Source organism: Chiloscyllium plagiosum, chromosome 8 (genome assembly GCF_004010195.1).
Source record: "Chiloscyllium plagiosum isolate BGI_BamShark_2017 chromosome 8, ASM401019v2, whole genome shotgun sequence".
In the NCBI taxonomy this organism is placed as follows: domain Eukaryota; kingdom Metazoa; phylum Chordata; class Chondrichthyes; order Orectolobiformes; family Hemiscylliidae; genus Chiloscyllium; species Chiloscyllium plagiosum.
The window spans coordinates 104,338,966-104,365,803 of record NC_057717.1 but is presented as its reverse complement, the minus strand read 5'-3'; the positions used below and the strand labels follow the sequence as shown (position 1 = coordinate 104,365,803).

The window sequence follows — 26,838 nt, the reverse complement described above, 5'->3', positions numbered from 1 at the left end:
GGTAAAGGGGCAGTACAAAGAGTTCTGGGTGTTCTTGTACACCAGTCAATGAGGGTAAGCATGCAGGTACAGCAGGTAGTGAAGAAGGCTGATAGCATGCTGGCCTTCATAATAAGAGGGATTGAGTATAGAAGCAAAGAGGTTCTTCTGCAGCTGTACAGGGCTCTGGTGAGACCACACCTGGAGTACTGCGTGCAGTTCTGTTCTCCAAATTTGAGGAAAGACATTCTGGCTATTGAGGGAGTGCAGCGTAGGTTCACGAGGTGAATTCCTGGAATGGTGGGATTACCTTACACTGAAAGACTGGAGTGACTGGGCTTGTATACCCTTGAGTTTATAAGACTGAGAGGGGATCTGATTGAGACATGTAAGATTATTAAAGGATTGGACACTCTGGAGGCAGGAAACATGTTTCCGCTGATGGGTGAGTGCCGAACCAGAGGACACAGCTTAAAAATACGGGGTAGACCATTTAGGACAGAGATGAGGAGAAACTTCTTCACCCAGAGAGTGGTGGCTGTGTGGAATGCTCTGCCCTAGAGGGCAGTGGAGGCCCAGTCTCTGGATTCATTTAAGAAAGAATTGGATAGAGCTCTCAAGGATTGTGGAATCAAGGGTTATGGAGATAAGGCAGGAACAGGATACTGATTAAGGATGATCAGCCATAATCATATTGAATGGTGGTGCAGGCTCGAAGGGCAGAATGGCCTACTCCTGCACCTATTGTCTATTGTCTATAACATCTCTGAATGGGTTAGTGAGGAAAATATCTGGAAATCTAAGTTGCTGGTTCTGACAAAGCAGGGGAGGTAATTAACAACAACTGGCATCGTGACCCTGCAGTTATCTGATTAGTGATACTCAAACAATAATCATTTTCAAAACAAACACAAAGGCAGCATCTTATTACCAGGGAATGTTCTCACATCCTCCTCCTAATCTGCTCTCAGCAATACAAGGGGAGGTAGATCCTGACATGGATAGATGGTTGATGTGTTAACTGTTTCTGTTCCTGAGAAATGAAGCATTCTGCGCAGCAGAGGGAGTGTCTCACTGACTGAATGGGCCTCCTCACAAAAGAGGAAGAACAGGAGAAGGCCACTCAGCCTGTTTGGTCCAATACCCAGTTTGAATGATGGTTAATCTGGATTTTGGCTCCATTGTCCTGCCTTGATTCTATGTCCCGTAAGCCCTCTTCCGACAACAGTAACATATCAATATTCCAATTCGGGTATTTGTACCTGAGATGGTGCCAGTAAATGGTGACATTGTATACACTCACTGTATTCCTGTACTTGAGTACATGGGGCAATAAATCTTAATTCTGGCCCAGTTCTAATTCTATTGAAATAGTTTGACATTTTCAATGGTCTCAAAAGCCTCAATAACTTTCTGGGGTCAGAATTCCAGATTTCTCTTTGGATGGAGCAGTGCTTCCTGAACAGTCCCGGCTCAGAGTTTAAGATCTGCCCTCTTGTCCTGGACTCCAACTCCATCAGCAGAGAACATACCTTTGCCCCATAGACACTATCAAATCTTGAAACCACATTCCACTCCCCCTCTCCTTTCTCAACAGTAACACCTGGAACCAGTTTATTCACCGTGCACACCAAGGTATGAAGACTGAAACATTTCCGGAGACAAGAAAGGAAAATGAAAACCCCAAAATATTGGCACGGTCACTGAAGAGATGTCAGGACTTGGTCGATCCATGGAAGGATTCAGTGTTTGTCACACAGGCAGGTAAATACAGCGCATATCCCACCAAAGTGAAGTTGGCAGCTGTGCCTTATGTTTAACGATGCTTTACATCACACCTCCAAAGACTCTCATTGGCTAAAATCAGTTTTAGGCCTTGATGAATGGGGGAGTCCAGAGCTGGAGGGCATAGGTTTAGGGTGAGAGGGGAAAGATCTAAAAGGGACCTAAGGAGCAACTTTTTCACACAGAGGGAGGATTCAGTGTTTGTCACACAGGCAGGTAAATACAGCGCATATCCCACCAAAGTGAAGTTGGCAGCTGTGCCTTATGTTTAACGATGCTTTACATCACACCTCCAAAGACTCTCGTTGGCTAAAATCAGTTTTAGGCCTTGATGAATGGGGGAGTCCAGAGCTGGAGGGCATAGGCTTAGGGTGAGAGGGGAAAGATCTAAAAGGGACTTAAGGGGCAACTTTTTCACACAGAGGGTGGTACGTGTGTGGAATGAGCTGCCAGAGGAAGTGATGGAGGCTGGTACAATTATAACATTTAAAAGGCATCTGGATGGGTATATGAATAGGAAGGGTTTGGAGGGATATGGGCCGGGTGCTGGCAGGTGGAACTAGATTGGGATTGGGATATCTGGTCGGCATGGACGGGTTGGACTGAAGAGTCTGTTTCCATGCTGTACATCTCTATGGCTCTATGCAGGTTAAGTGAACTGGCCATGATAAATTTCCCATACAAATAGGAAGGGTTGAGAGGGATATAGGCTAAGTGTTGGCAAATGGGACTAGATTAATTTAGAATATGTAGTCGGCATAGAGGAGTTGGTCCGAAGGGTCTATTTCCGTGCTGTCCATCTCCTATGACTCTATGACTCTGGATATTATCAAAGAGTGAGCCTTCATGCCTGACCTCTGTTTGAATACTGAAATCGGGGGGTTGAATTGATCCTTGAGAGATTAGTTCCAACTCACAACCAAAGCATCACTGCACCCAACAAAGAGGTGGGTTTACAGAGTGTGAGGGAACGTGCTTGGGGCCAACTACCGTACATTCACAGCTTGGCCCTTGAACAGCAGAAGCTGAGCTCACAGATTGAAAGGCCGGCCTTTTTCAAAGGAAAAAGAAGGTGTGTGTTTTAAAAAGTGTTGGGAAAGCACTTGATAAAGTGAGGTTAGTCGCCATTTTCTATGTATTCTAATCAGCCCATTCAGAGATGTTCACCTTGAACCCATGACAGCTGTCTCAGAGGCAGGGACACTACCACTGTACCACAAGAGCCCCTCGACATTATTACAATGGAGGACAAGCCAGTTTGCGTAAGTGGCCACCTGGTACTGATATGCTTAAGGGATACCTGTTGAGGGACAAATATCAAGCAGGGCATTGGCAGAACCCCCCTCCCTGTCCTTTTTCAAGACACAGAAGATCACAAGCTTAAAGACACAGACCAACAGATTCAAGAACAGTTTCTTCCTTGCTGTTATTAGACTCCTGAAAGGGCCGCTCAAATTTTAAATTTAATGTAGATCTCGCTCTCTGTGCACATTCTCTGCAGCTGTAACATTGTATCCCTCATTCTTTCCTATTACCCTAATTCACTTTGTATGGTATGATCTGCCTGTACTGCCAACAAAACAAAACGTTTCACTGTACTCAGGTACATGTGACAACAATGAATCAAATCAAATCAGAGACAGTGCCACGGAATATTTTATGCTTTCCCTTCCTGACCACGTGGGAGTCTCAGTTCCACAGCAATGCTAACGGAATGACAGCACCCGAGATGGGCAGGTGCCAGTCTGAATAGCAGGCTCAGAGGCTCCAGAGCAAGAGGTGAAGCCAAATCCTTCAGACTGAGAGGCGAGAGCACAACCAACAGAGATAGGGAGTGGGTTAAAGCCAGGGCTGCTGGGTCACAGAGGAGCAATTCAGGCAGCGAGCTGGAGCTGGTGATTTTGGAACAGCTGCTCGGAATGGCTGAGAATGAATGTGTGGGAACAGCAGATGGGGCAGAGTGTGTGTGCATGTGTTGAGGGGGAGGGGAGGATCTCTGCCTGTTTGGATCCAATCCTGTCGGTCAATTCTAATTGAGTATTGTCCACATCAAAAAGATTACCTCATTGGCTCAGATTTGAGGTACAATCTAATTGGCTGTGATATCAGCATGTTATTATGGGGCTTCTGATTTGATGAGTGCAGTCCCTACTCTAATCCTGCCTACCAGGAGCTTGTGTCTGTGTTCCCTCCCCTCCCTTCTCTGGCTGGTAGCAGGCTGCTCAGTCTTTGTGAGATTGGAGGAGTCGAGGCAGGTGAGTTTGCTTATGTTTACTCTGCTGTAATGTAATGCTCTGCTATGTTGCTTTTATCTTGCTGGATTCTGGTAATGGTGGGGGAAGAGAGAAAGAGAGTGAGTAATTCAATGAGGGGGAGGTGATGCTCTGCAAAGTGCATGGGCACTGAATTGTAAAATGGGATTTGATTTCTAGCTCTTAAAGCTGTGTGGCTAAATAGTTAGTGGACTGCTTATTGTTTTTTTTTAACAAATGAATTGAAATTTTTTATTTATTTAAAAGCCTCACTTTTTTTTAAACTGTAGTGGCATTCCCTGGGGTGGGGGTTGATGTTGAAAGGTTTGTGTACTATGTAAATCTTTTATTGTAACTCCTGGCTGTGAAAGAGGAATATTGCCAAGATTGTAACCTATCTCTTGATCATTCAGAGATTTTTGCCCCTTACCCTACTCTGAATTTGTTGTGAATGTGTAACTGGAATTTTAATGCACAGCTCTTAATTTTTGAAGCACTTTTGTTGCAGAAGCTTAAACCTGATTTATTGTCAAGGCCTTGTTTAGTAGAAGGAATGCCAGCTGAGCTGTTATACCCCTCTTTCTATAATTACACTGGATAACTAAAGGTGAAGTTTTAGCTGTATACTGACTTAGGGAGCTTTGCTCGTGTCCCTAACAAAATATTATGCTAACCTCTTGGTTTGTTATGTATTCCCTCTTTAGTTCTGGGTTTTATAAACAGCCCCTTTATCTTTTAAGCTGTTGGAGGTTGGTTTTCTTCATTCAGTGAAGAACTTGAATGGTTTCTGGATCTTTTGAAAGAGTTAAATCTGGAGGTTGATTCCCAACTGGCATGATCTGTTCTGAAATTATTTAATTGCCTCTTAAGTTGTGGAGGCTACTATTTGTTCCCCTTCCTGGTGTATACAGTTGAGATTCCAGTACAGAAGTGTTTGAGTTCAGTGTTTAACCATTTAGTGTGTTTCTAACTTTGAAATGGCTAGTGCAATCAGGCAAAATCCTTGATTCCCATCAGTTGGGGGTGGAGGATGTTTAATAAGGCAGCTTGTTTTGCTATGGTCCTATATGTTAAACGGGCTGATCTTGCTGCCTCTCCTTGTCAAGCAGTTCTCCTGCTCTCTTTTTTTAAAGGAAGCCATCCCCATAGGTTTCATCTTGCTAACTCCATTGTTGCCATTTTCTGTAGCTGATCAGTAAATGTTTCTTGCTGCTGATCTAAATGGAGAACAATGTATTTTACCTGCTTTCCATTATCCCCTCCCTTCCCTTGTGACTCTCTCTCCCTCCCTGGAGTACATGAGCTCTCTGGGAGAAGCTTGTCTCAGTTTGGAGTTGACATAATCAATTAGTGTATAGACTGAGCATCCCATCCCACCCACACCCACACTCTGTGGACTACAATGAATTCTGCATCATGTCAGGAGCCTGTGCTGTAATCTCCCTCTAATCTACTTTTGGAGTTAAGTGGTCCAAGTTCATGTTTAATACTTTGGAAGTAAAGGGTTAGAGTGCAGCCCTTGTTAATCTGAGAGGAATTCATGTTTTATAAATCTGATCCAGGTGAGACTCCCTTGATTAGCTGAAACTAATCACCAACTTAATTGGTCTAATTAAAGTCTGTGACTTCAGTCTGTAGATTGGTTTTATTTTAGCTTCTGCAGCCAGTGCTTAACCTGTTTTTTTTCTCAAACTGAGTTTTATGGAATGTGGGTGACTGGCATGAATTTCCTTTAATGTCTCTTGTGTACAGATGAGTGGTTTTAGTTAATGAAGTGCTTTTGAGTGCTAGTCTCTCTCTTGCTACACATCAGGTAGCATCTGAGAAACTCTTCATATATGCAGATCCCACCCAGGGTAGAGGAGTCCAGAACTAGAGGGCATAGGTTTAGGGTGAGAAGGGAAAGATGAGACCCACGGGGCAACTTTTTCTCAGAGGGTGATATGTGTATGGAATGAGCTGCCAGAGGAAGTGGTGGAGGCTGATGCAACATTTAAGAGGCATTTGGATGGGTATATGAATAGGAAGGGTTTGGAAGGATATGGGCCGGGTGCTGGCTGGTGGGATTAGATTGGGTTGGGATATCTGGTGGGCACGGATGCGTTGGACCGAAGGGTCTGTTTCTGTACTATACAGCTGACTCTATAATGGCGATCTGATACTTTGCCTTTGAGCTTGGTTGAGGGATAAACATTGGTACAAGCCTGAGATCTCCCTTAAACAATGCCATGTGAGCTTTGTAATGTTGGAAGGGTGTGGAATTGAAGGGAAGGGCTGGCAATAATCAGGAGGGATAAGGCCCAAGGACTCCATCCAGGAGATATTTTGCCAGACATCATCATTGTCGATTTTTATCATCATAATCCAATAGGTTGGGAGGTGGGGGGGGGGATAGAAATAAACCACACTTCTCCCTTTACTGGGCAAAGGCAACATTAAACAAGCAGCATTTGATACAAGACAGACAAACATTGAGAATTTTTGAAATAGGTTATTTTATGCTGAAAATTCATTTTCTGGCAAAATAAAGCCATTCTAATGGCCAACTATCCAATGGAGCCAGTCTCTGTTTGGTTAGCTACAGATGCAAGGATGAAGATGCCTAATGTAAAAACCACCACCTCAGGAATGGGAGTGATGTACAATATAAAGTACTCCCAGTGAGGAGTCATGATTGGGTTTCTTTGCACTCTACCTTTTTTTAAATTCAATGCACATTTTTTAATGTCAGATTATTTGAGAGATTGCCTCATTAGCCCTTGAATTTGTACAGAGTCTCAAACAAAACCCAGGAGCAATCCTGTTTTATAAGTAATTACTTCCCTTCAGTTCCGCACCCTTCCAGCATTACAAAGCTCCCATGGCCTTGTTTAAGGGAGATCTCAGGCTTGTACCAATGTTTATCCCCCAAACCAAGCTCAAAGGCAAAGTATCAGATCGCCATTATAGAGTCAGCTGTATAGTACAGAAACAGCCCCTTCGGTCCAATGCATCCGTGCTCACCAGATATCCCAACCCAATCTAGTCTCACCAGCCAGCACCCGGACCATATCCTTCCAAACCCTTCCTATTCATATACCCATCCAAATGCCTCTTAAATGTTGCATCAGCCTCCACCACTTCCTCTGATCTTGACGCTCCTATTCTCTCAGCTTTCCCATTTTAATGTCTCTACCTATAGCTGTACCTTCAGGTGCATGGCTTCCAAACTTTAGTACAAAACAAAAAGGAACAAAGTTGCTACCTTGAAACTTGACTGAGCTCTTGTCACCAATCTTAACATTGCTGATTTGGTATCAGTTCATTACCATATCTAAAATGCTTTCAGACCCTCCTTTTCCATTGAGTGAGCTGAATAACTGGGTGTCCCTAGTGTACCCCTTCCCTTGTATGTGGAGTTGTGCATTAGAGTGGCAGCCAACTCTGGCCCTTCATTTTGGATTTGAGCTGCATTTGGGGTTCTTTTTACAAACTCCTTGAGGCAAAGCCAAGATCTTTGTCAGATTTAGACAGAACAGTAACATTTTTCTACATGTATACCACAGATACATACTAATAGACCAGGTTGGTTTTTTGTCATTGGGTAATGATTCATTTACAGTCTTGGGTTCATGTCCACCGAGTCCATGGGACTCTCTCTCTATTGAGATTGTAGAGTAATGGTGTTCCTCTAAAGTGACGTTCCAGCTCCATACAAACTGTCCTATTTAAGGTTAGTGGCATGACATCACAAGATTGTTGCATGGTCCTGAAAGCCTTGCATAACAGAATCCTACCAAGTAACAGATGGTGCATTCTGTTCTCATCCTTTTTATGACTGTTATTTGGAACAGATTTACTTTTGCAGTGAAAATTCAACTGCAGGGATTGGTTTGTAGGACTGGGAGGGGTTTTCCATCAGTTTGTTGCTTTGGATGAGAACTGCAGCTAAGAATCTACCTTGCAAATTACTGCTTCAGATTCTGCAGCTTAACTAGTTGTGACACACCATGTCAAACCTACACTCGGGTCTATAGCCAGCCATTAATCCTAGTGAAGGGGGAGGGAGAAGGGAGGAGGAAGATTCGCTCAGCAGTGAATTCTCTTTCGCTCTCGTGTGATATCAAGCAGACAGGAGATTCTGACCAAGAACAGATTGCATCTTCAATGTCTTTGAGCCTGTTTGCAATTAAAATGAATTCATTTTGTGAAAGGCTGATTTTTTTTCTTTTAAACTGAAGGAGTTCAGTTTTTAATCTCCATCTCGAACTGCTGTTCAATGAAATCTAGTTAGACTTGTGTTGCATCAGTTTTGTCCTGTTGACTCTCTGATCTGGACCAGGAGGTCGCAACAAGATTGACAGGTTTACTTTCCCTAGTGAAATCAGTGGGAACAGTTGCTATGGTGTGTAAAGATTCCATCCAACTTTGGTGTACGTTACCTCCTAACAGTTTGGGCTGAGGAGGAGGAATTTTAAGGGAAGCATTATGAACATAACTTTCAGTCAAGGCTTTGGCCCATGATGATTTCTCCATTGGAGAAACGACCATATTTGCGTTTAAATCATTCTTGTTCTGTCAAAATGAGCAGCTTCATCTGTGCAATTTAACTGAACTTGTATGAAGTCAGCAATTTAATGTTAGCCTCTTGTTTTAATGTGTTGTGTACAATGTAATAGGACAGAGCTTCAGCCTGGGGTCTATGTGCTATGTTGTGAAATTGCTTTCTGTCCTGGAGTTGAACTTTGCGTTTTAATCTAGTTAGTGAATGATGGGTTTTTGTAACCTGTCCACAAGCAAAGTTTGATTGCAGGCCCACACCACCATTAGCAGGATAACCTCCTGTCATCTTTGGCTGCTGACAGTATCTGAAGCAGTGATCTGACCCCCGGTAACCAAGGGGAACAAAATCCCTTGTAGGTTTACCAACTTCCAGCTTGTAAATGACAGTCTCCCTCCCTGGGAGGAACCCATGAGGAAAGTAAGGGCATAAAATTGTTTTTTTAAAGAATTTTTGATTACTTTTGTAACCATTGAGATGAGAAATTCTCAATTTGCAAGTGCTCAGTTGGGTAATTGTTCACTTGCCAATTGGCTAAAGTTGGTCACATTGAACTTCCAATGGGGAGGTCATGTGATCCATCCAGAATTGTCCAATCAATTGGCAGTTACCTCTTGAGTGGCAACATTGTTAAACAGGCACTGCATGTTCATTTGACTGTACTCAAATTATACAATGTTGAGCTATCTCTTGATATTCTGTGCTTTGGTCTGATACGGAGCCAGTTTTGGCTGGGAGAAGGAAACTGAAGCTGTCTGTTTAGCCCGAGACTTGAACTGCCTGCACGTAGACTCTCTCATCTTGTTAAGATACAAGGAGCTGATGTGGGGATGGGCAGTGACATGACCAGAGCTGGTAAGTAACTAGTGTACTGACCTGTTTTTAACTTCCTGTTAATTGGAACATATTGGATGGCTTAGCTCCAACCCAATTTTCTATTGCAACATAGCTTGTTCTATTAGTGATTAGTCCTCAAATAGTATCCTAATTATCCAATGGCCTGAATTTGCCCATGTAAAATTTGTGCAAGGTAATATTTTGGGGCATTGCATAACTAAGATACTAATTTGAGGACTCTAATCCTGTTCAAAATCACTTGCAGTTAAGACAAACACTTTAAGTCTAATCTTCAAGATCATAGCAGTGAAATTCTAACATTTTTATCAAACATGATGCTTGATCACAATCTGTATGAAGGAAATTCCTTAATATATCTCCTCCCTGTTCTCCCAGCTCCAGGATTGGCAACTGCCTTTCACTAATGCCTGAAATTTGGAATTCTCCATCAGCCTTTTGTCTGTTTACCATAGACTTCATGGTGGCTCAGTGGTTAGCACTGCTGCCTGTCAGCACTAGGGACCTGGGTTCAATTCCAGCCTTGGGAAACTTTTTGTGGAGTTTGCTAATCTGTCCCATGTCTCTGGGCTTCCTCCAGGTGCTCTTCTTTCCTCCCCACAGGCCGAAGATGCACAAGCAAGGTGGGTTAGCCATGGGAAATGTAGGGTTATGGGGATAGGGTCTGTATGAGATGTTCTTGAGGGTCAACAGACTTCATGGGCCAAATGTCCTCTCTCTGCACTGTGTAGGGAATCTGATTGTAATGCACATCACCAACCTGCCACCATAACCAATATAATGGGCGTAGCAATTTAAAAGCCCATGCAGGTCCTTTGAATTTGAAATCTAATCATTTGCCAATCTGGACTGGAAGCTAGACTAAGAATTGGGAACAGGAGTAGGCCATCCAGCCTGTCAAGCCTGCTCTGTCCCAGGTCTCCACTCCTTTTTTGTGCTGTCATCTTTTAGCCCTCCATGTGGATTTGCAATCTAGTTTCCTTCTATCAGCAACCTAGCATTGAGGTAGGGAAATTCCAGAGACCACTATCCATGGGGAGGATTCCTGTTGCACCTGTTTTTTTTATAAACAATCCCCTTACTCCATATTGCCCACATCCCATAATATTTTCTGGCTGAATACAACACTCTAATACTCTTGAAAGGTCTATGTAATTACTAACTGTAGAATCCTTCCCTTGCTATGGCAATTGTATGGGTTTTTAATGTGTAACAAATCTGTCACAATGTTGGAGCTGAATTTTAATTTTTGTACATGGCACAAGACTAAATGTGTCAAATATAACTGGCCCCAATTTAATATAGGCTGAGTTGTCCTTTTAAATCTGTCCTGATTAATTTTATGATTATTTAAAATGGCTTGGAACAAGTAGTTAATCTGCACTTGTATTACAGAATTTTGAAACACTTAGGCTTATTAATTTCAGTACACTGAATCATAGCTTTGTCCAAACCCATCATCTCTACTTGCCTGCTACTTTATTCCTGTTAGTTGCCTCACCTTTGAGGTGCTAACTTGTTCTACCTTGGGTCTCCCAATTTCTATGGGAAGACTCCCCCTCTTATTCCCCCCCCCCCCCCCCCCCCAAAATTTGAGCTCTAGCTAATCACTACTTTCATTCTCAAACATTGCTAATCTTATTTTTGAAGGAATGATCATACACTGAATCCCAAGTTTCCTGGGAGCACTACAAAACAAGCTGCAGAGGATGTTGGGTTTGATGACCCCGATGTGAGATTCATGAGTTGGTTTTAGGGAGCCTGTTTGTGGGAAGCTGGGGAGAAGTGCAGGCTGGGGATCTCAGAACTGTGAATGGCCACCAACAAGTAATGTCTCTTGATACAGAAAGCTGGTTTAGAATTGGCATGGACACAGGTTTTGGTGGGGATGGCTAGAAATGGAAGGCTAAGGCCATAAAGGTGGGGAATAAGGTGAACTTTGAAATGTATCTACTTGGCAAGGAGTCAGCTGGTGGAGAAGCTTTGATTTTGAAGGGGGAACAAGACTAGGTGCTGATTAATACAGAAATTTCTCTCCTTCAAAAGGATAGAATGATTAGAAGTAGAGTATTCAAGTAATGAATAACTTGAGGATTGAGGGGCCATTTCCCAGTGTCTGAGGCAAATATCCCTCTGCCCACATCCAAGAATTCCATGGGATTTGCTGGTAGCTACATTTCAGACAACTTTTTGTTGGCTGTCTCTCAACACTTCACGTTTAGAAGGCTATCAAACCTGCTGGCTAAGTGCAGGTCATAACTCTGCAGTTGCCCCATGGTGTTGGGTCCTTCTCTCAAGGTTTCTCACAAGGTGCAATTCATGCACACTGACTTCTGCAAACAGTTTAATTAAAGCCTGTAACGGTAGGTGGACCCCTTTGACCCTCTTTGCGTGTGAAGTGAAGTCAAAGGCTCTGAATAAGAGAAACACATCCCCTTAACACTGATCAGTTGGCCTCTGCACCGTCCTTTAGAAACCCAGAATGGGTGCTAGAGTAGGCCATTCGGCCCTTTGAGTCTGTCCCACCATGCCATGTTAATGGCTGATCATGCCAAGTCTGTAAATCCCTCCACGTTTTTTTTTCTCTCCACACCCATTGATCTCTTTTTGCTGCAAGGGCTCTCTTGAATATAATCTGACAAACATCTCCAGTGTCTTTCTGTGGGAGAATTTCATCACTTCAGAACTAAGTGAAGCAATTCTTTGTCAGTCCTGAACAGTTTACCTCATTTTTAGATTGTAATCCTAAATTCTGGACTTTGCCAACATAACATTCTTCCTGCATCCAGCCAGACCAGTCCCATCAGGAGTTTTGTATGGATCTGATCTCTTCTCCCCCACCCTACCACCAACAATTCTTCTAAATACCAGTGAGTATAAGCCCAGTTAACCCAATCTTAAATCAGTCTGGTGAACCTTTACTGGACTCACTCGATAGCAAGAAGGTCTCTCCTCTGACTCAACTACAAATACTCTAGGTGTGGCCTCACCAAGGCCCTGTATAACTGCAACAAAACCTCCCTACTCCAATACTCCAAGCGCTGGCTGTGAAGGCCAGGATGCCATTAGCTTTCCTCACTGCCTGCTGCACCGTTTGAATCTTTCCTGCACCCTCAATGCCTTCACATTGTCCCAGTGAATTGCCCAGGATTGGCCTGTGCTCCACTTGAGATGAACCAGTATTTTCACCATTCTTAATTTGTGCTGTCTGGTTTTATTCAAACCCAGGATTCTGTACATATCCTGCCCCTTGCAGTGATGCTGAACCTATACGAGATTGTAGTTGACACTAAATGATACTTTCTCCTTCCATCTGAGGTCAGCCTGTAGGGGCAGCACAGTGGTTAGCACTGCTGCCTCAGTGCCAGAGACCTGAGTTCAATTCCCACCTCAGGCAATTGTCTGTGTGGAATCTGCACATTCTCCCAGTGTCTGCGTGGGTTTCCTCCCACAGTCCAAAGATGTGCCGGTCAGGTGAATTGGCCATGCTAAACTGCCTGTAGTGTTTAGGTGTAGGGGAATGGGTCTGGGTGGGTTGCTCTTTGGCAGGTCGGTGTGGACTTGTGCCGAAGGGCCTGTGTCCACACTAATCTAATCTAGGTGGTTTCTCTGTACTTTTTTTTAAAAGTTGTGACCCTTGTGACTTTGCTATCCTCCGGTATTGCCCTACCACACCAGTGTGTAAAATTCACAGTTGGTGCCTATGTCATTTGGACTGGCAGGATTGCCAGGGGCTAGGCTCATGGAGGATGGACTGAGACCCCTGATCTTCCAGTAGCTGCACTAGCTTGGCTTTGACCAACAAGAAGCACAATCCAGAAAATCCTGTTCTGGCTTGACTTTGAACGTTGCCCCTAGACAGTCACTAAAGTCTAGCCACTTGCTGGTTGGTTTTTTAAACCTCTAACTGCTTTGCCCTCTGCCCCCAAATTGCGAGAAGAATAATTTCTGAACTCTTCAGTTAACACTTCCGCCCTCACCCCCACCCCCTCTCTGACCATCACCTCCATTCCCACCCCATTCACCCATTGTACTCTTGGATGCTTTCTCCCCAGCCCCACCCCCATTATCTCTCCACCCTCGAGGCTTCCTGTCTCCCTTCCTGATGAAGGCTTTTGCCCGAAATGTCCAATTTTTTTTTTTCCCCTGTTCCTCAGATGTTGCCTGACCACCTGTGCTTTTCCAGCACCACTCAGATCTAAACTCTGGTTTCCAGCATCAGCCAGTCCGCACTTTTTTTTTGCATAGTTAATGCTTCCTGCCTCTCTGCTCAACATGAAGTCAATGTCCGATCCTCACAGCCATAATTCTCAGTGAAGATTTGCTCATGTTCCCAGTGGAACTGGCACGATTGACTTTCGATCTTGCCTCTGAATTTGTTTTAATGTCTTTAATTTTCTCCCAGTTGTACAGAAACTGTCTATCAATCATCAATATTGACTTTGTCTGGGTGTGCTTCCTGACCAGTGTCTCTGGCAGCAGTAGTCTGAGTGGTTAGTGCTATGTCAGACAGCAACAAAAATCTGAGCTTATCACACTTAGCTGGCTGCAACTAACTCATTAGGATAAAATGTGCCAAGGGACTGAGGGTGGAAATTGTGGCTAACCCCTTTACAATCTTGCCCTCTTGACTTTGGGAGGAGCATGCTGTTTTCAATGAAAGGAGTGGCTTGTGAAGAGGGTAATTTAACATGGTTGCCACATCCATGGAAACCAGTCCAAATGTAAATGGCGTCTTGCTGTGTGAATGCAGTTGGTAGCAATTTTGCATGGGAGAAATTTTGAATGCATTCAAATCCACTTCCAGCCCACAAGTGTTTTCCAATCTACTTGCTCATGGCAAGTCATCAGGCTTTTCCATATTCTGATACTACAGACAACTGATCAATGCCTTCCTCAGTTAAGTGATTCTTGACTTGGAATGAGTTGAAGCTGCACTTTTATCTTGTTTTAAAGCTGTTGGACTGTTTTCACAACATGGGGTCAATTCATGGACAAATGGAGGACCATGCCAAACTGCTTCACCAGGACTAAAGATTTAAGACCAACTATTCCTCAGCAAAACCAAGGCCTCCCTTAAATTACTACAGCACAGGACCTTGAAGTCCAAGTCCCATTTGGTGTGACAATTAATCACCCCATTTAGATTGAATAGAGGGACTGAATGGCCTCCCCTTCCTGGTCTCAACCTCCAACCTGAAAGCCAGTTTATTCTCATCGGTTGCTATAAGTTGTAGCTTTTTAAACTCTTGTCAGAGACTTTATAACATGTGAACGATTTGTTCTGTGCTTACTGTAAGTGAAGTACTTGGGAGCTTGAAACAGCAAGTTCTGATGGGTCAAGGATCCTCTGAACAAGGACCACTTCAACTGCCTCCCTAGTCTTTCTTTCCACCCATAACCCCATGTGTTTGGGGCAGGGGTGTTGGCTGGTGTTTTGGCTAATAATTATGTTGGTTCAGTTGCACCGTTTTTTTAAAAAAAATCTGCTACAAATAGATCTCTTGTCAACTTCATCCCTTTTTTAGACTGAAGTTGATAAATTCTGCACTTGGTATCTAATCTTTCTCTTTTTTTTTTCCCTTCCCTGCCCCCCCCTTACAATTACTCCCTAAAAGACCATTGCTTGCCTAACAATTCTAGGAAGTTTCCTTCTTCTGGGAAAACAAACCAGGGCAGGACTTGTACATTAATAAGGCCCTTGGGACTGTTGTAGAATAAAAACTTGAGTGCAAGTTCCTTGAAAGTAGAGTCACAAGTAGACCAGGTGGTGACTATTATGCTTGTTTTATTGGGTAGTGTATTCCATATAGGAATGGAGAGGTCATGTTGTTGTGGCTGGTTAGGCCACTTTCAGGCTGCATGCAATTCTGGTCTCCCTGCTTCTATTGAAGATGGTACCTGTACCCTTTCAAGGACCGAGTTCGAAAGGTTTGAGCTAAAGGGAGAGGAGAAATAGCCTTCAATGCTCCAGGGAAGACCTAAGGAGTGACATTGTGGATATTTAGAAAAGTCATGAGGGGACTTGGTGAATAGTCAAGATCTTTTGCCCTGGGGTGGGGAGTCCAGAACTAGAGCATTGGTTTAGAGAGAGGGAAAAGGGACCCGAGGGGCAATGTATTCACGCAGAGGGTGGTGCAGTATGGAAAGAGCTGTCGGAAGTGGAGGCTGGTACAGTTACTTGGATGGGAATAGGAAGGGATGTGGGACTAGATGAATTTAACATATGGTTAGCATGTCCAAGTTGGACCAATGGGCTTGTTTCTGCTGCATGTGTCTCTGATTCTGGCATGGCATAGGTGTTTGGATGTTGGGTAAATGTAACTGTAGCCAGCCCACTTCATGATTGCTATCCCTGTCAGTGAATACTGAATGTTGCACAGCAGAGCTACTTGGAGGTCTTAAACCTGGGGACCAATCCTGCTCATCGAACCAGGCTTCAGCATCACGCTACACATCACCTCCACCTACATAACATATCGGATGCAAAGTGTCTTTGTCTCCATTCACCCGTTGAGCTCTGTACCAAGGCTGACACCAGGAACTGATTTTGTCAGGAAGTAATTTGGTGACTGCAGTGTAGCTCAACATCTTTTAACTGAGAATTTTTTTTATTTGAACAAAAAACACTTTCCCTTTTGAAACTAGACACCGGTGCTGTGATATTTCCATTAGTGCTTTCATCTATTTTGTGATCTATTTTCTGACTTGTGTAACAAGCTATCACTGCAGTTATGGAAATATCTGGCTCAAGTGGTGTTCATTGCCAGATGCTGTTGATACAATTTTTAATCTGATAACACTGCAGTGGTTACAATATTTTGGTGCATAAAATCTCTCCAAATGTGTCAACACTTAGTTCAGTGAGGATTTCCCTGTCATAATAGCTGTCTGGACAGCTTTGAGCTGTGTAATACTGGGGTGCAATGCTGGTGATTACAGGTATTTTTTTAACTGAATAATTGCATGTAAACATGAGGTGTTAGTGCCAGTGTATTCCTACTTCATTGCTACAGAAGATTCAGATTATTTCAGAATCTGTGCTTTCATTCCAGTAATGTCACTAACATTAACATTTTTAATTTGCATGTGACAGGTGGCTGTTTTAATTTAACCTTTTTTATCTTGGTGAGGACCAGATGGACAGTGTGGTAGCAGCAGACTGAATTGAAATAGCATTGTCTCATGGTACTGGAGTGCAGTGAAAAGTGGACAATTACATTGTCAAATCATGTTGGGTACAAAGATACATGGGTACAGACTCCAAGATCAAACTCTTAGACTAATGTTGCCCAAATTAGAAACAGTTCAGAATATCAGTCTCCGGAGACCTCCACTGCCACAGATTAGGCATTATTTGGGCAAAGGTTAACTTTTTTTGTGCAATTTAACTTGAAACTACTTCTCCACCCACCCCTCTTTTTTTATAATTCTTGATCCAGGAGTCCAGTATTTGGTGGGTCTACTTAAAGTCACAGTCAGATGTACAGCAAGGAAACAGACCCTTCGGTCCAACCTGTCCATGCCGACCAGATATCCCAACCCAATCTAGTCCCACTTTCCAGCACCCGGCCCATATCCCTCCCAACCCTTCCTAGTCTTACCATCCAGATGCCTTTTAAATGTTATAATTGTACCAGCCTCCACCACTTCCTCTGGCAGCTCATTCCATACATGTACCACCATCTACATGAAAATGATGCCCCTTAGGTCTCTTTTATATCTTTCCCCTCTCACCCTAAACCTAACTCCTCTAGTTCTGGAGTTCAGGGAAAAGACTGTCTATTTATCCTGTCCATGCCCCTCAGATTTTATAAACCTCTACAAGGTCACCCCTCCGCCTCTGACGCTCCAGGGAAAACAGTCATGGTCTATTCAGCATCTCTCTATAGCGCTCACACCCTCCGACCCTGGCATCATCGTTGTAAGTCTTTTCTGAACCCTTTCAAGTTTTGCAACATCTTTCTGATAGGATGGAGACCAGAATTACACAATATTCCAACAGTGGCCTAACCAATGTCCTGTACAGCCGCCACATGACCTCCCAACTCCTATACTCAATACTCTGACCAATAAAAAAGCATACCAAACACTGCCTTCACTATCCCATCTACTTGCACTCCAAGGTCTTTGTTCAGCAACACTCCCTAGGATCTTACCATTAAGTGTATAAATCCTGCTAAGATTTGACTTCCCAAAATGCAGCACCTCACATTTATCTAAATTAAACTCCATCTGCCACTCATTGGCCCATCTGATCAAGATCTCATTGTACTGAGGTAATCTTTCACTGTACACTACACCTCCAATTTTGGTGTCACCTGCAAAATTACTAACTGTACCTCTTATGCTCCTATCCAAATCTTTTCTATAAATGAAAAGACATGGACCCAGCACCGATCCTTGTGGCACTCCACTGGTCACAGGCCTCCAGTCTGAAAAGCTACCCTTCACCACCACCCTCTGTCTTCTACCTTTTTTTTTCTTTTGAGCCAGTTCTGTATCGAAATGGCTAGTTCTCACTATTCCATGAGCTGTAACCTTGCTAACAAGTCTCCCATGGGGAACCTTGTCAAATGCCTTACTGAAATCCATAGATCACATCTACCACTCTGCCCACATCAACCCTCTTCACCATCACTGTCTCTTGGTTCCTGGTCAGTCTTTGGGTTGTCTCCACCCCTCCCTCATCTCTCAACTTAATGCTTGAAAGTTGTGACAATGGCTGGTGGCCTCAGTGTTTTTTTGGAAGGGGACTGAGAGCAGGTATAGTGGTGTCTGAAGCAGTTGGAGCCTGAAGGGGTAAATTGTCATGGTCAGATCACCACCTGTGAGGCCGTCGACTGTTACCATTCTGCTCATGACCTGAGTATAAAGGTCTGACTCTCTGGACTCTACCATTTAAGTCAAATCAGTGACCCAGTTGTCCTTTATTGTAATTGAGAAGCTCTAATACTATACCTGACTTAGCTGTAAACATCTAATGTAAAAGCTGATATTATTTTGTCATGGGAGGTGTTATCTGATATTCAGACCTCCTACAGATTGTCTTTTTTCATATGTAACAAGAACTGATCTTTATCACCATGAAGCATAAACCCAACTTTGCTGAGTTGTAGCTCACAAGCTTAGTGATTTGTTTTCAATACAGGTATTAAAAACAGGTAAAGCAGCTGTAGCCTTAATGGATCATCTGGTTGCTCTCACTAGAGACAGCTGCTGGGACTTTAACCAGAGGGGGTTCTGATCAGGGGAGAGCTTAAAGAGGGTCCTTCTCCACCCCAGCTGCTGTGGGAATTAAACCCACTCCTTGCATAGCAGGCCAGCTCACTGTACAGTGCTGACTAACTCCTGTCCAAAAAACTGCAATTCCTTAATCTTGTGTTAGTGGCTCTCACTATATATAGTTCTATTATGCACAAAGTCTGGAGTGAACTATGTTCCTGTACACAATGTGCCTTGCACTTCTGAATTTGTTTTTGCTTTGGCCTACTATGCCAACAATTCCAATACCTTCAACAATGCTCATTTCGGCTCATCAGCTGGGTACAAATGCCTTGCTGGTGTCACCTCCTTTCTTTACCACTTCAAGTTCCTCTTTCTAAATTCTGCCTTCCACCAGGAAGGTGACAGTGATGTTCTCACCAGACTATGCCATAACCCAAGAGACCCAGGTAAATGTTCTGTGGACCTATGGTTCAATCCTTCACCTATTTTGAGGTGCACCATCCAGAGAGAAGGGGCCCTGACTGGTTTTGAATATTCTCATACACCATTGTATTGCAGAAACCTTTTTTTTGTCCAGTCAATCCCTGCTGACCAGATTTCCTGAATTAATAATGTTCCCATTTGGCCCATATCCCTCTAAACCCTTCCTATTCATATACCCATCCAGATGTCTTAAAGGTTGTAATTGTACCAGCCTCTGGCAGCATGTTCCATACACACCACCCCTTGGATCGTTAATCTTTCTACTCACCTTAAACCTATACCTTTTGGGTACATCTGGGTGACCTTTTTTCTTTGGAGGGTCAGTGCGAACTCAGTGGGCTGAGTGGCCTGTTTCCACAATGTGAAGGGTCACTTTAGAATCCAAATACCTATCAGTTGGTAGTGATTGGTCTGATCTAATGGGGTCAAGTCAAACATAGGTGTCAGAATCCACACTCTAGGAACCTTTTGCTAATCTATAAAAAGGAAACTGCAGGGTGACTTTTGAATGTTTTGTTCATCGTGGAGTTCTTAATTGTACTGTTCTTCCCTTCTGACAGTGTGCCTTTCTCCTCCTGGAGTCTAGTTGACGGCTACCCTGTTCTCCACCTTCTCTAGCAAGGCACCATGGACTCTGAGGGCTGTGACATGCCAAGCACTTCCAACCAAGCAGTGAAGGAGGAAGGTCGTGTAGCAGTGGCCCAAGGCTCATTGAACAAGCCAAAGAGCAGACTGACAAAGCCTGGTGTGAAGCTGCCCAATGAAATTCAGGCCAAGGTTGGCAACAAGGGAAATAGGCAACCAATTTCCAATAGGCCAGCTTCCACACCGCACAGATTGCCCAGTGGCAGTAAAAAGAGCATTGAGCAAGGGCCAAGAGTCACAGCAACACACACCTCACTGGGATCTGGCACATCATCCCATGCTAAAATCATGGAGAAGAAAATGGCAGCCAGGGACAAGGCCACAAAGGAACTGAGTGGGGCATATACTGGAAGTGGAAATGGTGACCTGATTTTGAGGAAGGCTGGAGGACCGAGCAAGCTGTTGCCCATGCCCAATGCTGTTGCTAAGGTGAAGAATCCAACTCTGCAGCCCAACCCCACAGGTGGGTCAACTACTATATCACTGTTCTCTCCCCTCTATTCAGAATAAATTCTGTCAGTCACCAGTCCAAGTCATTTGTTGTACACCCCCCTCCACTCCATTATAGTTTTTTTGTTAAAATAAAGGTGCTGTCTTTTATCTGAATGTTGACTGAATGATGGATTCTCAGTTTCTTTCATCTTATCAGATCTTGGGATTTTCTTAGAATAGGAGAAAGTGAGGACTGCAGATGCTGGGCATCAGAGCTTAATGTGTTGCTGGAAAAATGCAGCAGGTCAGGTGGCATCCAAGGAGAATCTGCATTTCAGGCATAAAGGCTTATGCCTAAAACATCGATTCTCCTTCTCCTTTGCTGCCTGACCTGCACTTTTCCAGCAACACATTTTTATTTTTAGATTAGTACAGCACAAGAACAGACTTTTTTTGGTCCAGTGATGTTGTACCAAACATGGTGGCAAATGAAACTAATCCCCTCTGCCTGCTCTTCATCCATATCCCTCCATTTCTTGCATATTTAAAAAAAAAAAATCCCCTTGAATGCCCCTATCATATATACTACCACCCCCTGTGGTACTGTTCCAGATCCTACCACTTTTCAGTGGAAAATAAATCTCAGTAAACTTGCTATCCCCCAACCAGCTACAATTTCATCCAAGTCACTTTATATAAATATCTGAGTACTGATCCCTGCAGCACTCCACTTGTCACTGACCTTCAGCCTGCAAAACACCTTTCCACCACTACCCCACCCTGGCTTCAGCAGGCAAGCAAATTTTGAATCATACAGCCAAGTCACCATGGATCCCATGCATCTTAATCTTCTGGATGAGCTCATGATGAGGGACCTTATCCCTACCTTACCAAAATCAATGTAAATGTCATCCCCTGATCACCATCACCTCGCAATTTAACCAAGTTAGTAAGACATGACCTTCCCTGTATAAAGCCATGCTGACTGTCCCAAATTAGGCTGTATCTTTTTTGTGCGTAATGCTAGAACCCTCTCTCCAGTAGCTGTTAGCATAGCTGCATCATAGTGCCAGGGACCTGGCTCTGCTTCCACACTTGGGGCAACTGTCTGTGTGCAATTTGCACATCCTTCCCTGCTCTTCCCACTGTGTGGGAGGAAACATGTGCAGATTAAGTGGATTGGCCATGCTGAATTGCCCAGTGTGCATTAATCAGGTGTAAATAGGGTAGAAGAATGGGTCTTAGGGAAGACACTCTAGGGTAAATGTGGACCTGTTTGCACACTGGGATTCCATGAAATTGTTGATGCAATATTTCTTTTTCAGTAGTGTTTTGTCACCAACTGTGCTAATGTTTCTGTTGCACAGTTGCTCTGTCCCTTGGCACAAAAGGCCATTTGACCCATTAGTCCATGCTGGTCAAAGACCTGCCTAGATGACAGTAACCACACTTTACCAGCTCCTGGTCCCCAGTTCTGGATGTTATGGTAATTTGTGATCATCAAAATTCTGCTGAATGCCAAGTTCTGACTTTTCCAGTAGGAAGTCCTAGCCTCCCACGTTGGAAAAGATTGCTTTAATTCCCTTGAAGCTTTCCACCTGCATTTTTAAAAATCTAATGCTGCTTGGTTATTCACATCCCTGCTGTGAACAGTGCTTTTCTGTGCCTAAGTCATGCACATCTCCATCAGTCCCCTCCTAATCTTTATTCCTTCAAGAATAATTGCAGCCTATCCAATCATTCCTGGCAGCTCAGACCCTCCAGTTCAGGCAGTATCCTGGTAAATCTGCCCCACACCCTCGAGTGCAGTCACCCCCTTCTATAATGGGGTGACCAGAACTGCATGCAAACCACCCCTAGCTGTGACTTGATTTAGTATTCTACATAATTCCAGAATAACTTGCCTGTTTGCTCCTTTTTTGTATTTGCAGAATGAGCATCCTATGTCTAAACCACCTTTTCCATTTCCTACAGCATGAAGGCAGGCCAATTTGGTCCAAATTAGATTAGAATGGTGCTAGAAAAGCACAGCAGCTGGTCAGGCAGCATCTGAGGAGCAAGAAAAAAAGACACTTCTGGCAAAAGCCCTTCAGGACTGAAGACTTTTGCCCAAAAGTTGTCTTTTTTTTTCTTTCCCTGCTCCTCAGATGCTGCCTGACATGCTGAGCTTTTCCAGCACCACTCTAATCTACGGATTTCCAGCATTTGCAGTCTGTTTTGCCCACTAGTTCAAACTAGCCCATGCCAATCGGTCTTGTCCTATTTTTGCAGGGATCTCTGGGCATGCACAGCAGTGTACCCCTCTGACCTGGAATTAAAATCTAGTCTAATCCTGACCAAGTGACTACTTGTGAAAGCCCATCTTCACTGATCCTCTTTATGGGAAGGAAATCTGCTGTCCTTGCCCAATTCAGTGCTGTGAATCTCTAGTCACAGAATGTGGTGATTAACTGCTGGGTGGGCAATAAATGCTGGTTTTGGCAATAGTGCCCACATCCTACACAATGCTTCAAATTGAACTTGAAGTTGAGTCCAATGGTGAACTATAACTTAACTTTTTTTTTTGCCTGACTTGTCAACCCAGGCAATTTTTTTTTTGGCCCTTCTCCCTGAAGAGGGTGTTAAACAGATTCCACCTGGTGGCCAGCTACTTGAAGGGAAGCGGTGTTTATTTGCTTTCTCTAACTCTGCTACTTCTCCCACTTTTTAAATGAGGATTTCTGTACAATTTGTGCACTGGCTGTCTTCTGGCATTCTGCAATGACTTCCAGTTTTTGCCACTACCTTTTTGGTTAAATTGAACCCACTGGCTTCATCTCTGCAGGGAAACGTGAAACTCTGGCTGGGTAGAATGAAAAGCAGTACCCTGATTGCTGGGTCTGATCCTTGCAGCCTGGCCTGGCCCTCAGGACATGGCTTTGCAGAGTCACTTTGTTTCTCAGGCAGTGGCCTTAATGTCCAACTTGGAAGGTTGGCTTTTTGCAAGTGGTGGTCCAATGACACTAAGACCCCAGAGTCCAAGTAAGGAGGTGGACCCCCAGACCCAGATGCATCTAACAAAGACAACATAGTTTGATTCCCTTATTAGCAATGATCAAAACTATTGGACCATGAACTAATTTCATAAATGGATGCCACTGTTCCTCACTGTCTCTTCTGCTAACTTCCTTTCCAGTCAATTCTCCCCCATCCCTCTAGTCCAATTTCCTTATTTAAACTGAGCATGGTGGTTTGAAACCAAAGTTTCATCTACCACACTGCTCCAGGAATGGGGCAGGCTTGAGACAAGGTTGCACATACTAGGATCAGGGTTGAGAAACTTACCAGCCATGATTGAGTGAGTCTGGTCTGCAATTCAATGGATGGAATGGCCTAGCTTCTAACTCTTTGATAGTAACTGCTGGAGTTCAGGTGAGGCAACTTGATTTAAAATAGCATTCCTGAGTGGCTTTCACAAGGTGGATGTGGAGAGAATGTTTCTTCCTCCCACCCCCCCCCCCACCAAGACCAGTTTTTAAAAATCCACAGCTCCCCTCTGGAGCTTCACCTCTTCCACCCTGCGCCCCACTGAATGTTTGGAATGCCTCCTTCAGGTAGTGGAAGTGCTTGAATATTTTGTCAAGGTGACAAATTTATCTAGGTGGACATGAGATGTACTGAATGGGGCTGGGGTGAGGGAGATACTATATTTGTATTTGAATCCTCCTTGTTTCTCTCACCCACCAACTTTTCTGCACAGACAGTATCAGGACAGGCGCACAATCGTCAAAGTTCTTGACGAGAGTTAAGTAGAGACTTGATCTTCTAATTGTGTGAAGACTTTCTTTATGTATTTAGCTTAGTTTGGGCAGTGGATTATCAGATTTAACATATCAAAGTGATGGAATAAAACCTGAGCTGGTAATGGTCTAAAATTCTGCTTTAATGAGTCTCTCCAACTTACTGACAATATTGCAAACAGCTTTTTAAATCCATTATGGCATAGGTTGAAATATCTTATGTTCACTTTCAGGTGGCACATCAATGTGATCAATTTTAAGGGAGATCCCACAGAAAGGTGTGGGAGATATGTTCAACTTGTTGTGGTTGAATTCCAAGCTCTCGTGGAAAGAATTGAGTAATTCCTTGGAGCCAGTTTAAAACAAGGATTGAGATTCCTGGTGGACTTTCCTGAGCTTGGCCCTGCAGTTGGCTCATCTCTTAAACTTCATCTTAAATGTTATCTTTTAAACTCTTTAACTAATCCCTGAGTTGTCAAAAGGCAATATGATAACACTGTTTCTAATTTGCAGCATCCAAAAATGAATTGCTGGAAAAGCTCAGGTTTGGCAGCATCTGAGGGGGAAATCACTTAAGGTTTTTGGATTGTGATCATTTGCTAAAACTGAACTCTTCCCCACCCTGTGCTGGTCAACTGTTGCTGACTGAACCCTACAGTTTCAGTCACCAGTGGGTATCCTAATGGCCTGTCTGAAAGGTGGTGTTCATATTTTACACGCACTCAGTCTTTGGGATCACTGGGTTTTCAACTCCTCATCCTTTGCATGTTATTATCAACAGGACCCCATTGGGTTTCAGTACCTGTTTGGGAACATCCTTTACATTTGTAAAGGGAATGTAGAGGGGATAAAACATTGCATCGAATGGCTTGTAGTAATCCTGTAGAAACAAAGTTTTTGGCTTGGATTTGTCTTTAACACTCATACCTCAGAATTTGAGGTCTACAAAATGACTAGTTGCTTCACTTGGTTTTGGTTAAATGGCTGGTACATCCCAAGGTCCAGGACCATATGCTGAGAGCCGCTAAAGCTTGAGGCAGCTGCTGTCAGGGTGCAGTGGGGAAAGAGCACCATCTAGGGTATAACAACAAGGGTCTGAGTTGTCAGATTTGGTGCTTCAAGTGGGCATAAACAATTACTTGCATAACTAGGAAATGCTGCTTCATTTCCTGTACAGAAGCTGAGATGTCCAAATTCCAATCTTTCGTCTGCAAAGACTACAGAATGGATTTATAATCCTTGTTATGCACTTGGATCTGAATCAAGTTAGCAAATGGAAGCCTCACTTGCTGGTGAAGGCTTGAGGTGGGAGTAGGGATGGATTTGGACACCATATGCCTTTCTATGATGAATGACAGTGCCTGCTGCACAGCTGGATACTGGTACACAACAGATCAGCAAGAGGTGTCAGCGCTTGCTGTGATTCTGACACTTACACAAGGATCAGCCTGTTGTGGCTTGGCAGCATTGTGAAAGGGTTGTTTCCTAGTCTAACTGGGAGTGCTTCAGCTTATCTTTCCCTTGCAAACTGCACCACCCCCACCTCCCCTGTGCTTGCAAGACGAATGTGCCCTTGTTTAAAGTATACTCTAATGCCCACCTTAGCACTTTAGATTAACATGTCATTTCACTTGCTTAGTTGTCACTTTTTGTCACAACCTCCTGTTCCCATAAGCCCCCTGACAATTATCCACAAATGTGGGTGTCACTGGGTCAGCATTGAGTTCTACCCTATTTGGAAGGTTAGGGTTCCCTGCCTTGAGTCTGCAGGATGTAATTGGAGCCACAATGCTGGTGAACAAGGAATTCCTGGATTCTGACCCTGGAATAGTGAGATTTCCAAGCCAGGATGCTGAGGGGCTTGAAGGGGAGCTTGGACAAGGTGTTCCTGTCAACCTACTGACCTTGTTGTACAAGTGGCTGTGGATTTAAAAGGTGCTGTCTTGGTGAACTTATGCAGTTATGTTGGGTTTTCTGACAACACGTGTTCTTAACTGGCCAAATGTTTGCTTCTGGGAGTTGAGGATTCCTAATCTGATGGCTTTCCCTCCAGTGTGCTGTTCATTCTAGGAACCTGACTTGATCCAGATTATTGCTGGATCACTGAGGACCACCACTGGTTGCAAGAATCTCTTCTGGGATGCCAGAAGGAAAGTTACAATGGGTTATGCAGGTGATGAAAGCATATGGGATCCAATTGCCTCATGACTCCTACTTCAAAAGGAGTTGGATTTGGTTGGTCCACTTTGACATTGAGACTTCCAGCTCTGGAGTAGAGGAATAATAGTACAGCAGTGCTGTCATTATTAAGCAGTGCTTGGTTTGGTGGGGATTCCTGGTGACCACAGCCTAGATATCTGTCTTAGAAATATGGCCTATCCAACTGGAGCCAGTGGGATTTGAACTGTCTGCTTGGCTCAAGAGTACACCACCTCCTCCCACCCTGCCCCCTGTGTTATTATATAAAAAAAACACCATCCCATATTCCCAATTCCTTCGCCTCTGCCACATCTGCTCCTGGAGGACCAATTCCACTACCGAACAACACAAATGGCCTCCTACAAAGACCGCAATTTCCCCTCCATAATCGCTCTCCACTGCATCTCCTTCACTTCCTGCACCTCTGCCCTTGAACCCTGCCCCTCCAATTGCCACCAGGACAGAACCCCACTGGTCCTCACCTTCCACCCCACCAACCTCCGGATACATCGTATCATCCTCCGTTATTTCCGCCACCTCCAAACAGACTCCACCACCAAGGATAAATTTCCTTCCCCACCCCATCAATGTTCCGGAGAGAAGACTCCCTCGTCAGGTTCACCTTCCCCTTTTTTTTCTCCCCCCCCCCCCCCCCCCCCCC

At 43.9% G+C, this 26,838-nt stretch overlaps 1 protein-coding gene across 1 annotated transcript in view; it reads left to right on the top strand.

Moving 5' to 3' along the window:
• The first annotated feature begins 3,878 nt into the window (after positions 1-3,878).
• Positions 3,879-26,838, top strand: part of LOC122552383 (AP2-interacting clathrin-endocytosis protein-like) — a 34,434-nt gene continuing 11,474 nt past the window's right edge. Inside the window, exons 1-2 of the mRNA XM_043695133.1 lie at positions 3,879-4,019; positions 19,683-20,230. Coding sequence (XP_043551068.1) covers positions 19,750-20,230 — 481 coding nt within the window. The 5' untranslated portion in view covers positions 3,879-4,019; positions 19,683-19,749. The remainder of the gene's footprint in view (positions 4,020-19,682; positions 20,231-26,838) is intronic.